This window comes from Peromyscus californicus, unplaced genomic scaffold, assembly GCF_007827085.1.
Source record: "Peromyscus californicus insignis strain IS unplaced genomic scaffold, ASM782708v3 Scaffold_1__1_contigs__length_55948999, whole genome shotgun sequence".
Lineage (NCBI taxonomy): Eukaryota > Metazoa > Chordata > Mammalia > Rodentia > Cricetidae > Peromyscus > Peromyscus californicus.
The window spans coordinates 17,974,609-17,988,702 of record NW_026294492.1 but is presented as its reverse complement, the minus strand read 5'-3'; the positions used below and the strand labels follow the sequence as shown (position 1 = coordinate 17,988,702).

The following is a 14,094-nucleotide window of genomic DNA, read 5'->3' as shown; positions in this document are numbered from 1 at the left end:
CGCTGCCATTATCATTTGGACGGTCACGCAAAGTGCAGCCCAAGTTCATCAAGGGTCTTGCCGTAGGGTAGCTAGGCGATTGGAACTCGCCGTACCGCGCCCTCCCCTCCAGTCCCCTTCCATCCCGCGCCTCGGTCGGCCGTTCCTTGCGTCATCCAGGCCACCGCGGGAGTCGCGGGTGTCTGGGGGTCCTCGGTCCCGGCCGGGCGTTGAAGGGTCCGGCCTGGGTTCCACACGGGAACCGGTCCCGCGCCCTGGCCGGCTCCGCCCAACCCCCCAGTCTAGACAGTCCGGTGTCACCTAGCCACAGTCGAGTTCACACAGCCCAGAGCCCCTCCTCCGCTCCCCCCTCCCGCCGAGCGTGACGTCACGTCGGGGCGGGGCCTACGGAGGCTGCGGAGAGGGAAAGGGCTGCGCGTCCTTGCAGCGCCCCGCAGCGGCCGCGGCGGGAAGCGGCCTCGTCGGCCCTGCGGCGCCAGAGCCCTGACGCACGGAGAGCTGTGGAGAGAGAGAGAGAGAGAGAGAGCGAGCGAGCGAGAGCGAGAGAGAAAGGGGCAGACATGGCGGCTCCGCTCGGCTCCCGCTGAGGACGGCTGAGCGGGCGCAGGGTCTGTGCGGCCGGCCTGCAGCCTCGCTTCCGCCTCCCGCTCCCCGCCTCCTCGCGCCGCCGCCGGCTCCTGCCCCGCTCTTGCTTGTCGTGGCCTGCGTCCCGGGGAGGCAACGCGAGCCGGCCCGGCAAGGCTCCGCTGGCCCTGACTGCCCGCCGGCGGGCCGGCCTTCCTCGCCTCTCCCGGGAGCGGCGGGCGCGGCGTGGACCCGGTTCCCCCTGGCTGGACCATGGTGAACACCCGGAAGAGCTCTCTGCGCCTTCTCGGGTCCAAGTCTCCCGGGCCCGGGCCTGGGCCTGGGGCCGGAGCGGAGCCGGGGGCGACCGGCGGCAGCAGCCATTTCATCTCGTCTCGGACCCGCTCCTCCAAGACGCGCGCGGCCAGCTGCCCGGCAGCCAAGGCCGGGGGAAGCGGCGGCGCCCTGGACGAGGCCCGGGTAAGAGAGCGGCGGCCCGCGCCCGAGACTTGCGAGCGCCCGCCCGGCCGCCCGGGCTTTGTCTGGCCGGAGACCGTCAGCGGGTGCGGTGGAGGGTGGCAGCCGCCGAAGGGCCGCGGCTCCAGCACCTTGGCCGTGCCGGCCCGGTTCTTTTGTGTAAAGAACAGCACTCGAGTCCGCGGGAGAGGGCTCTTGGGGTCCCTTTCGGGGGACATTAGAACGGTCCGCCTTCCGTGTCCTGGCCCTGCTTCAGAGGGGGGAAATTCTAGAGGAAGCAAGAACGTCGGGCTGCAGTCCCCGGCTCGGAAGGGGAGAAGGGAGAAGTGAAAAGTTTTCTGCGGTGTCAACCCCTTCTTGAAAGTGTGTCAGCTCTTGCCGCTGTCTAACTGAGCTGACTTAGTTTGGGGGTGGTTCAAGTTGGTAAGGAAGTGAACAGAGCTCCAGTTGGCAGGCAGGCAGGGATGCTGAAAAAAGTTTGGAGCTGCTCTGACACCAACTTGAAAAACAAAACGAACGCTTAACGCCTCTCTAGGCAAGGCAGATTAGACGCGGCGCTGTAAGTAAGCTGTAGGGTGAACCAGGGTTCTACTAGAGAGCAGAGGACTTTCGAGTCACAAAAGGAGCATGTAGACAGAAACGTGTCGAGTGGGCACCGTCGTTCCAAAGTGACATGCTTTCTACGTTTCTGTGAAGGGAATGGTTTACAAAAGCCAGACTAGCACTGTTGTTGGTCCATCCAGTTCGAGAAGTGACACTTGAAGAAGCAAGAGATGATTTAGTTCTGTCAAAAAGATGAGATCTGAGATCCCGAACCGTCATCACCCACAGTGTAAACCAGAACTATTTAAAAAAAATTTTTTTTTTGGAGACAGGTCTCAACTATGTAGCTCTGGCTGTCCCGAAACTCACTCTGTAGACAGGGCTTTGAACTCATGGATCGCGTCTCTGCCTCCCAAGTGTTTTGTTTTTCTGGAGTTCAAACTACTCCCTCCCACAGGTGTCACTGTATAGTTAGCGAGACATTGGTTCTGATACTATGAGATTGGTTCTGAATTCAAAGAACCAACTGGATCATGCCTAGAAAGAGATGATGACCTTTCCAAGAGTCATTTGAGCCAACAGTGTTACTTAAAATGCTCTTTTTGATTCACACCATTTTTGTTACTTAGTGTATGTAAGGTTCTGTAGGGATTTACAAAGTTGTGGATTGTTTATATATGTTTTCTCTCTGTTGACACCAATCAGAACGAATCATAGTATATACAACAGAAATATTTTACCGTGCTATGAAATATATTTATTGTGTCTTTGGAAATCTTTTTCTGTGAAAAATCTGGAAAAGTATTTTTGAGCTGTCTTAATTTAGTAGACTTTTAGGAGTGTATAGATTTCTTGGGTTGAACTAAGTGTTCTGAAGATTTTTTTTTTCTGTACAGGTTTTTTGACTTAGTGATGCTGTCACCTTCTTAGATGAATTTAAGGAACAATGTGTCTTCTACACTTAAGTGCAAATAAAATATTTAGAGTGTAAGCATGTAATTGTATCATGCCATGAATGCCTAGTCTATTAGAGGAGTGGCAAACTCATCTGAGGCAATTAGCTCATCCCTCACTGATCAGTTTGTGGTTCCATTTTTGAATTCAGGGATCTCATGCTGTCCTTACCCCCTGAGGAATAAGGTGAGGTAATTTGTCAGACAGCTGTTATGGCGATGCTAAAAGGCAAAGAATCAATAGTCTAATGTAGAAATGAACACTTGGTAGTTTTTAAATGGCTAGAAGAATGGAAGATACTGTTTTTCTAGAAGGATACTAATGAAACATTATTTTGAGAACTCTTTTAAAGTGTTTTAAAAGATCATAAACAGTTGGCTCTTAAAATTTACTTGGAAATATTTGCCTTTCATTCTTAAAGGGATTTATGTTATAGCTATAGCAGACTCTGGATCTAATTGCTTTCTCTGAGAAATTTTAGAGATACTCATCTCATGCTGTGAACTGTTGGACCTCTAGAAGAGGAAAAGTTACAGGTTTATTAAGTTTATACAATGTTACATATATGAAACGTATGTATTTCTTTCTTGTGTATTCTTGAGGTGAATTGATTTGAATCTGGTTAGCTCTTCTTTAATTTGGTTTTATGTTAAAGGAATTTAGCTCTCTAGTTTACCCTTTCTTCTGGTGTGCTTAAACATAACCTCTGTATCTGTGGGGTCTTTAGTAGACGTTTTTCCCTGTCTGCAAAGCCTCATTTGATGAGAATTGGATTACTGCTTTGTTGCTTTAGAAGACGCTCCTTTTTATACTAAGAAGTGTATTCCTCTTTGTATAATAATGATTAGAGAGCTCCCCCGCCCCAACTTTTGTGCTGTTTTTCACATTTCATGTTGACTTTTCTCCCCTTCTCATGATTTTAAATTATTTCATTCACTTTCTTGTTATTTGTCATTTGCTTTAGAAAAATCATAGAACCAAGGGTTATTCCTAGAGTTCTGTCTTATTCCTAAGTGCTGTCTATGTAGTGAAGCAGATAAACTAGGAAGCAGTCTGCATGTTTTGGAATGATTAAAAAAATAATCTTTTCTACTTTAAAATATATTTTTTAATTTATTTTTTTTTGTTTTTTTGAGGCAGGGTCTTGCTGTGTGTTTTTGGCTGGCCTAAAATTTACTAGGTAGACCAAACTGTCCTCGGCCTTGTGGTGAATGATTCTCCTGCCTCTGCCTCCTGAGTGCTGGGATTGCATTCATGTGCCAGCATTCCAGGACCTGTTGTTATAGAGCCTGAGGAGTTTGGGGATAAGAATAAGCCTGTAAAACTGTCACCACCATGAAAACCACAGGCACAGCAATCACTTCTAGAGTTTTCCTGTTCTCTTTAATGCTTCTATTGTTAGAAGTCTTATTTTTCGACATGATACAATTATTTCCTTTTCTCTTCGATACAGTATATTCCTTGTGGGTATGATACAATGTATTTCTTTTTGGGTGTGAAGCAATAGTTTTAGCTGTAGTCAGTATGCTGTATAGTAGCTTTCTAGAATTATTTATCTGGCATAAATGAAACTTTGTTGGTGTTGACCACTGCCTCCCTGTTCTTTATCCCTTTGGCTCTTGGCATCCATCACCCTTGTTCATTCTGCATATTTGAGTTTGTCTTCTGTTGTACATACAAATGAGATCATACAGCATCTTTTCATGTCTGGCTTAGTTCACTTAGCATAATGTGCTCCAGGTTTGTGTTGTAAGTGGAAGGTTGAATAATATTCCATCGTATGTACCTCATATATACATGGACCATATTTTCTTGATTCGTTTATCTAGCATGTGGTATTAATATTGTTTTTATATTTTGGCTGTTGTGCATAATGCTACCGTGGCTATAGATAAGCAGTTACTTCTTTGAAAGTTTTTTTTGTTGTTTTTTATTTTTCAAGATAGGATTTCTCTGTGTAGCCCTGGCTGTTCTGGAACTTGCTCTGTAGACCAGGCTGACCGTGAACTCAGGTCTGCCTGCCTCTGTTTCCTGAGTGCTAGCTAGGATTAAAGGCGTGGGCCACCACGCCTGGCACACCTCTTTGAAAGCTTGATTTTAGTTCCTTTGGGTAAATATGCAGAAGTGAGATCGCTGAATCATATGGTGATTCCATTTTTATTGTTTTGAGGATCCTCCACTGTTTTCCAGGGTTGCTACACCATTTTCCCTTCCCACTGATGTGAGATGGGGTTCCCTTTACTCACATTCTCACCACCACTTGACAGATGTCTTTTTGTGTGTGTGTGGGTGGGTGGTTGAAACAGGGTTTCTCTGTGTAGCCCTGGCTGATCTGGAACTTGCTATGTAGACCAGGCTGGCCTCAAACTCAAGAGATCCACCTGCTTCTGCCTCCCTAGTGCTGGGATCAAAGGTGTATACTACCATACTCTGCTACTTGATTGATGGCTTAAGAATAATCTTAGCAGGGATATAGTGGAGCATGCCTTTAGGCTCAGGAGGTAGAGGCAGGCAGATCTCTGAGTTCAAGGCCAGCCTGGTTTGCCTGGTCTACATAGTGAGTTTCAGGACAGGTAGAGCTATGTAGTGAGACCCTGTTTTGAAAAAATACACCCCCTAAAAAAAACCAGTAATTTTTTGTAATAGCTATTCTATGTGGAATGATATCTCATTAAATTAAAAAAAAAACTACACTTATTTATTGATTTTAGAAGTATGTATATTAAGGCACAAGTCTCCAGAGGATAACTTTTGGGAATTGATTTTCTAACCCCCACCATATGAGTCTCAGGGATCAAACTCACATTGTTAAGTTTGGTAGCAGATGTTTTAATCTGCTGAGCCTTTCCCTAGACTTCATTTTTTAAAAAGTTTTTCTTTTTCTTTTCTTTTCTCCTCCTCCCCTCCACCCGCCATAGTTCCTCGGTATAGCTCTGGCTGTCCTGGAACCGCTCTGTAGACCAGGCTGGCCTTGAACTCTGCTGGGATTAAAGGCAAGTGCCACCACCTCCCAGCAATTTCTAGTTTTCTTTAACAGTTTTTTTTTCCAGAGCTAAGGATCGAACCCAGGGCCTTGTGCTTGCTAGGCAAGCACTTTACCACTGAGCTAAATCCCCAACCAATTTCTAGTTTTCTAATGAGTAGTAATATTGAGCAGATTTTCAATATGCCTGTGTATCATTTGTCTGTCTTTTGAGAAATGTGTCCTTAGGGTTTTAATTGTTTTTTTATGCTGAGGCTTGAACCTAGAGTAAGCCAGTGTTCTATTTTGATAGCTCTGTAGAGCCTTGACTGGATGTTGTTAAGAACTTCATTATAGATAAGTCATAATTTCTGGCAACCACTTGTTATGAGGTCTGTTGGAGCCCAACTGTTGTTTGCATCGGAAGGGAAGTGATGCTCTTTAAGGGGCCACCTGAAAGTGCTAAATTACTCCGAGTCGTTGGACATTTTGTTTAGGAAATACACAGTAAAGTTTCATTTATGTACACAGTCAATTTGATTTGTTTGTTTTTTGATACTAGGTGTTTGGTTTTACAATAGGGATAGTTTACAATGTTATGTTTTCCCTCTTGGGGAGAATCTTGTGCAAAATGCCTTACCTTTGAAGAAATATTTAATGATTTTTGAAAAAAATCTTATATGGGAGTACAAAGTTGGTGTGGGAACTGTATGTGGTATGTGTTACCTTAAAGTGTAAGCTAGAGCTGGCAGTGGTAATTTATGCCTATAAATTTGGGCTCTTGAGAGACTGAGGCAGAAGGATTGCCAAGAGTATGAGGCCAGCCTAGGGTGCAGAGTGAGTTTGTAAGCATTTGGGCCTGCTATACAGCAAAAACCTGTCTTAGAAAACCAAGGAGGAGGTAGGGAGCCTGGGCATGGTGTGCACGTCTGTGTTGCCAGCCGTCAGGTGGCTGAATCTATAGGATCCTTATGAATTTGAGGCCAGTCTGGATGACACTCTATCCCTATAACAAACAAAACAAAACAAAAACCAAGAAAAACTATCAATTAGTTTTTTTTCCTTTGGGGTGAGGAGGATTGAACCCAGGATTTTGCACATGCTTGGCACATAGTCTTCTTTTAAACACCTTCCAGTCTAGATGCTTTTTGAAGGATGTTATATATAATGACAGGCTGTAATTTGTATTAGTGTTTAAATACTCTTGAGTGTGTGCTGCTGTCAGATCATAAACCTCTGGTGCTTTTGAGTTATGAATATGTTGGTATTTTTTCATATTGTTTTAATTTACCTGGAGACAAGATAAAGATTTTGCTTAAAGTTGCTCTCTAAGTAACTAGGAATGATGGCTCATGTCTGTAATCTAGCACTGGGAGGTTGAAGGAAGAGGGTTGTGTGAATTTGTGTGAGCGCTGGCCACTGTAGTGCACACCTTTAATCCCAGCATTGGGATGCAGATCTCTGTGAGTTCGAGGCCAGCCTAGTCTATAGAGTGAGTTTCAGGACAGCCAGGGCTACACAGAGAAACTCTGTCTTAAAAAAACAAAACAAAAAACCAAACAAACAAAGCAAAAAGCAAAAAAGCGGTTTTTCTTTAGGTTGTCTCCTACTTAGAGAAGAGATCTTGCTACATTGGTTAGGTTAGTATTGAACTCCTGCCTCAGCCCTCTGAGTAGTTATAACTATAGATAGTGTAACTGGTACCCTTAGACTATTTGTGAGCGAATTGTCTGTAAGCATCATGAGGGCAGATGCTGTATCTTATTTCCCCCTTAATTCCATTAATTCCTCTTTTTAGGACCTACTCTGACATCTGACATAAAGAAGATGCTCAATAAATATCTGCTAGTGGATGATTGAATAGCAAATTGAGGAGTTGACACATGTTATGGAACTCTGATGCCAAGGCTTTAAGAATAGAGGGCAAATGAAATTTAGCTCCAAGACTATACATGTATATGTGGTAGGCATATGAGAAAACAAAATGAAGTGGTTCTGCCCAAATCAATGATGTAGATAAAACTTCAATTACAGTTCTAGAGTCTATCTACTGAATGTTTTGGTGAAATTTCATGTTCTTTGTTGTTAAGATGTGGCTTCAAAGAAGATGAGGTCTTCTGTGTTGCTTAGGCATTGCTTGAACTTGTAATTGCTATCTCAGCTTCCCATTGGGCTGAGATGGTCCACATACATCGACTTGCCTGACATGTTCTGCAAGTTGAGATCTGATTCACAGCATAGTCTATGTAAGTTGCCCTTCCTGGAGTTGTACAGTATCATCCTTGAATGTCATGGCTTTGGAGTACTCAGCCTTCAGCACAGTGCTTGGGATGAAGTAGATACATCACAAAGCAAAGTCTGTGCCTCTCAATTTTTAAAGCCTAGTGGGAAAGAAAAATACATACTATGGACATGTAATTAACCCTTCCTTGAAATCTGATGCCTTCTTGTCTACATTTATGTGGATAATTTATCAGTTTTTATTTATTTATTTATTTATTTATTTATTTATTTATTTATTTATTTATTTATTTATTTATTAAGAACTACCACTTTTACACTCAGTTCCTGCATGAGTTTTGGATGGGGCCAAAAGCATCTGAAAATTATATTTGCCTCATCATTGTGTCAGAATTTTATACCCATTCTTGTCTTCTTTTAGGTCTTTAAAGTCTTTGACACCTCATTTTGTGTCAAATGTAAATTTAGGTGAGGAAATAAAAGAATACTGTTGTAGAGATCTGACAGATGCCTGTGGTTAGAGAGAATTACTCTAATGTGCTACCCAGCCTCTTTGCATTTTATGGTAGTGAGGTCCATGTGGTCTAGTTTTGCAGTAAGAGTTTAGTATTTGAGAGAGAATGAATGGAGTGGTCTGGTACTTTTGGACTTTGAATTTTTGAGTTACTTTAAAAAATTGTTTGTCAGCCATCGTGTTTTATTTTTTGTAGCAATGTAATTTCAGAGAAATAGAGATAAATTAAAATTCTTGTGTTAATATTTTTATTTATTGCAAAAACTCAGAAGTTAGCCAATTCTTTTTCCTTTAAAAGTAGTAAAGATGAGTTAATAAATTGAATCACTTATTAAATATTTCACAAACAAATGTGAAAAATATCGTCTAAGACTAATTCTTGTTTTACAACTTTGTGCAGTGTTTTCTCTGTAGATTTACTTATCTGTTTCATCTTTGAGACAGTAGCTTGCTGTGTTAAGTCTCAAGCTGGACTTGAACTTGAACTGGGCAATACACCTGCTTCTCTCTCTCCAGTGCTGGGATTGTAGATGGAGGCTACCATACTTGGTTCCAGCTAGATTTTTGGATTTTAAATATTTTAACATCTAAGCCTTATGTACTTTTAGAAGAAATTTTCAGTAAAAGATCAAGGTTGAAAATGTGATAAATTATAAAGCCACTTTTTACAGTTTCACTATTTAGTATAAGTAGTTTATAAGTGTCCACCTTGGTGAATAATCATAATTCCCAAGTGGTTTATGTAAGGAGGTTTTTAAAAAATACATTATTGTTGTTGTTACTATTGTTGTTTTAGAGACTTTCACTATATAGCCCTGGCTGGCATGGATCTTACTATGTGAATGAGGCTGTCTTTGAACTCACAAGAGATCCATCCACTTGCCTCTGCCTTCTGAGTGCTGGGAGAACAAATGGTATGCACCACCATGCCTGGCTTATACTTTTGTTGTTTTATTTTTCAATTTAACATAAAAAGTGGTAGGTTTCATTAGGGCTTTTTATTTAGTTTTTTTAAAATGGGGTTCATATAGCTTATACTGGCCTTAAACTTTCTCTGTATCTGACAATGACCTTCACTTGGAGTGTTGATTACAGTGTGGATCACTACATCTAATTCATGCAGTGCTGGGCATCAAACCCAGCGCCTCGTGCATGCTAGGCAAGCATTCTACTACCTGAGCTACATCCCAAGCCCCTCATTACAATACTTTCATGCATATGTTTCATTATCTTTTGTTCTTATTGTTGGGAGTTAGCACATTTTTGTAGTTAATATTTCATTGGTGATCTGCTATATAGCCATTAACACAGTTAAAAGCAAAATATTGAGGTATTTATCTTTTTAATAAAGATTAGTCTTTCTATGTTACAGAAAACAGTGCTTACTAGGTAGGGTGACCATATGCCCTTGTTAGCTCAGGACAGTGCTTTCTTGCTTACACAGTCAGTCTGTACTTGCTTGTTCCACCAGCACTCAGTTGAACATGGTTTATGTGCATGTACTCAAGTTTATATGAATAATAGTTTTAGAGCTCTTTTTAGTTTTTAATCCTTTATTTTCAGTCTCTGAGTGGTTGTGGATACGTATAGTCACTGTCTAATACCTTTGTAGAATGTATCCATTGCATTTAACTATACGCTCTCAAATGGTGAGTACTTAAGATGCTTCCATATTGCTGCAGTTAAAACCTTTATACAGATTGTGGATTTTGTATGTGAATAGCTTTGAGATCGATCCCAGGAATGAGTAGAGTATGCATGCACTTAAAAATGGTTACTCCAGATTTTCTGTTTTTGCCTCTGTGTTTAAGAGTAGTGTATAAGCGTTCTTGTATCCCCACATTTCTGCTGGCATTTAGATATTTAACATTATCATTTCTTTTAATTGCTGGCTTTAAGCAACTCATTATACCCATACTAATTTTATTTCGATTTCACTTATAAAATGCCAGTTAAAATCTTTTGCCCTAACCCCTCTTTATTTTTTTAATTTTTAAAAAATATTTATTTTTTGTGTACATTGGAGTTTTGCCTGCATGTATGTATGTATGAGGATGCCAGATCTTCTGGAACTGAGTTATAGTTGTGAACTGTCATGTTGGTGCTGGGTCCTTTGGAAGAGTGACCAGTGCTCTTAACTACCATTCCATCTCTCCAGCCTCATTTTTTTTGTTTTTGAACTATTTTTTTTCTTGTTTTCCGAAGTATTCCAGACCACTGATTTTGGGTGTAGGTGTGTGTGTGTGTGTGTGTGTGTGTGTGTGTGTGTGTGTGTGTGTGTGTCTGTCTGTCTGTCTGAGAGCATATGTGTTTCTTACTGAATCTGGGCTCATTGTTTTTTGGCTACATTGGTGGTAGGCAGGCTCCAGCAATCTTCTTGTGTCTGCCCCTACCCTCCAGCACTGTGGTGGAATACAGGTACATAGTCGTGCCTGGCTTGTTTTATTGGTGTGGGTGTAGTCATTTGAATTCAGGTACTCATGCTTTTGCAGTGAGCAGTCTTACCTCCTGAACTATTTGTCCAGCTCAGTGATTTTTTTTTAATTAATTCCATGATATGGGGGTACTATTAATTTTTGACCTTGCATATACATAGTTTAACTTTCCTAATCTTGCTCTCCTGCCCTCCTTTTCTTTTTCTGACATGGAGTCTAGCTGTTTTATCCAGGCTGTTCTTGAATTCAAGTGTTCTTTCCATTTTATCTCTGAAGTAGCTGAGAATACAGATATGTGCTACATTCTTCAAAGACATCATCTCACACTTAGCCCAGGTTGTCTTCAAATTAATGGCAGTCTTGCCTTATCTTTCTGAGTGCTGGGATTTACAGGTGTGAGCCACCATGCCAAGCTATCATCTTATCTCTCTGTCTGTCTGTCTGTTTATCTAGGGTTTTTGAGACAGAGTTTCTCTATGTAGTCCTGGCTGTCCTGGAGCTTGCTTTGTAGATCAGGGTGGCTCACAGAGATCCACCCACCTCTGCCTCCCAAGTGCTGGTATTAAAGGCATGTGCCACCACCGCCTGGACTCTATCATAACATCCCTTTTAAATTTAATTTTAAAAAAGATCTTAAAGTTTATTTGCATGTGTTTGCCTGCAAGTATGTTTGTGTGCCTGGTCCCTGTGAGGGCTGAGGAGGACTGAGGGGGGACATTGAGTACCCCGGAACTGGAGTTACTGATGGTTGTGAGCCTTTGTGTTGGTGCTGGGAAATGATCCAGGATCCTTTGCAAGAGCAACAAGTATCGATACATCTCTCCAGCCCCGACCCTGTTTTTAATACTAGTATTCTGGGGACATGTTAATATTCTAACCTAAGTACTTTTTAGTTTTTGCAAGTTGATTTGTAGATTTGGGGGGTATTTTTTAATTAAAGATTATAGGGTTTCCTAAAAGATGTTCCTAGAGCTGGGTGTGGTGGTGCACACATGTCATCCTAGTGCTCCAGAGGTAAGGACAGATAGTGGCAAATTTGAGGCTTGTCTGGATATATTAGACCCTGCCCTCTCGATAAGCCCAATTGAAAATTTGTAGATAAATTTTGTAGAGAATTAAAACCATAATAATTCATCTAAGAAGGAGAATGGACCACTTCTTAGAAGACAGTTTGCATGCGGTTTTGTTGTTGTTGTTGTTTTCTGAGGTAAGGTTTCACTGTGTAGCACTGGTTGTCCTGGAACTTGTAGACCAGGCTAGCTTCCAACTCACAGAGATCCACTTGCCTCTGTCTGCTCCCTTTGCGCTGGGATTAAAGGCATGTGCCACCATCACCAGGCTCAGCAACTTTTCTTAACCACTGAGCCATCTCCAGCCCCACTTTCTTTTAGATGGAAGTCTCACTGTGTAAGTAAAACTAGTCTTGAACCTAGGGCCCCAGTCCTCCTTAGGATTTATCCTTCAGAGTAGCTGGCTGGCACGAAGATGTGTGTGTGTCTTCATTGCCCAATTATGATTCCATCTAGGGGACTGGAAAGATGGCCCAGTGGCTAAGAGTGCTTGCTGCTCTTGCACAGGAATCAAATCTGGTTCCCAACACCCACATTCTGGTGGCTCACAAGGACTGTAACTCTAGTTCCAGTGGATCTGATACTGTCCTCTGACCTCTTCAGCCATCTATAAATACACCCCTTCCCCACAAGACACATGCATACACATGATTAAAAATAAAAAAAAAAATAGACAGGCATGATGACACATGCCTTTAATCCCAATCAGGGATACACAGAGATGTCTCAACGTAACCAACCAAACAACTTAAAAAAAAAAAAAAATTCGCCGGGCGGTGGTGGCACAAGCCTTTAATCCCAGCACTCAGGAGGCAGAGCCAGGTGGATCTCTATGAGTTCGAGGCCAGCCTGGGCTACCCAGTGAGTTCCAGAATAGGCGCAAAGCTACACAGAGAAACCCTGTCTCGAAAAAAACAAAACAAAACAAAAAAAAATTCACCTGGGCAGTGGTGCCACACACCTTTAATCCTAGCACTAGGGAGGCAGAGGCAGGCAGATCTCATGAGTTAAGGCCAGCCTGGTCTACAGAGCGAGTTCCAGGACTGCAAGGCTTACACAGAGAAACCCTGTTTAGCAAAAAAACAAACCAAACCAACCAACAAAATCCACCTAAAACTGTTCAAAAACTTTTTTTAAAAAAATAAATTTAAACTAGGTCTCGTAGCACAGTTTGGTTCTCAACCTTCCTAATGTTGCCACCTTTTAATACATTTCCTCATATTGTGATGACCCCCAACCATAAAATTATTTTTTGTTGCTACTTCATAACTGTAATTTTGCTCCTGTTATGAATTGTAATGCAAATGTTTTTTGGAAATTATACCAAAGTGGTTATGACCCACAGGTTGAGAACCGCTGGGTTAGATTCAAACTCACCCCAATTATCTTGTTTCTGTCTTCTGAGTGCTGGAATTTTAAATTTGTGCCACCTCATCTAGCTTATTTTTCTATTAAATTCTGCTGTTATCTTTTTCAAGAACCTTTTATTTTTGACACAGGGTTTTGACACATAGCGTAGGCTGGCCTGGAACTTTGGGCAGTCTTCCTGTCTCAGTTGCCCAGGTGCTGGGATTATAGATGTGGATCACCATGGTTCCCAGTATGCTCCATGTTTTAAACATTATCAGTAAAGTAATAGAGCACAAAGTTTAGTGTGGTTGCTTACTCCTGTAATCTCAGCACTTGAGAGGCTGATGTAAGGGTGATTACTAAATTTGAGGCTAATCCAGGCTACAAAGTGAGTTTCAGGGCAGCTTGGACTACAGAGAGAGTCTAAAAAACAACAGCCAAAATGCAAAGAAAAGACCCTCCTTTTCTCCCTGCCTTCCTCCCCTGACTCCTTTTATAATATGAGAAGTTTCTCCTGTGTCTTTGAGCCTCTTGCCTGCTTTAATTTATGGGCAAGCCTGCTACCACCTTTCTTGGACTGTCTCTTATGATGCTAAGATGTGGAGCATAGAGAGAGGTGTTGAAGGCAGAGATACCTGTATCATCTAAGACCCAGCAGGGGCAGAGGGGTTTCACTGTGTCCAGTTTGAGTAGAGCTGGGAGTTTGTTGTAGCAGGGGCTCCGTGGCTGGGAAGAGGCCACTCATGAAGATCAAGTCACTGTTTGGTTTGGTAGAGACATGGCCAAGGGCACAAGGTCAAGATAGGTTGTTAAAGGTCAAGGTTAGTTGACTGTGTGTGTGAGGAAACAGGTGACCCCTTAGCACCTGTCTTCTGGGACTACAGATGAACATAGGACAGTGGATGTCCCCACAGCCCCCTTTTGCCCTAGCACAGGCTGAGATTTACCTCTTGTGGCTCCACTTGCAGCAGTTACTGCAAAGGC

At 42.5% G+C, this 14,094-nt stretch overlaps 1 protein-coding gene across 2 annotated transcripts in view; it reads left to right on the top strand.

The window, feature by feature from the left end:
* The first annotated feature begins 539 nt into the window (after window positions 1-539).
* Atad2b (ATPase family AAA domain containing 2B) overlaps window positions 540-14,094 on the top strand; it is a 137,304-nt gene continuing 123,749 nt past the window's right edge. For both annotated transcript variants that reach the window (XM_052745964.1, XM_052745963.1), the window contains exon 1: window positions 540-1,044. In XM_052745964.1, the coding sequence (XP_052601924.1) occupies window positions 838-1,044 (207 nt within the window). In that variant the 5' untranslated portion in view covers window positions 540-837. The remainder of the gene's footprint in view (window positions 1,045-14,094) is intronic.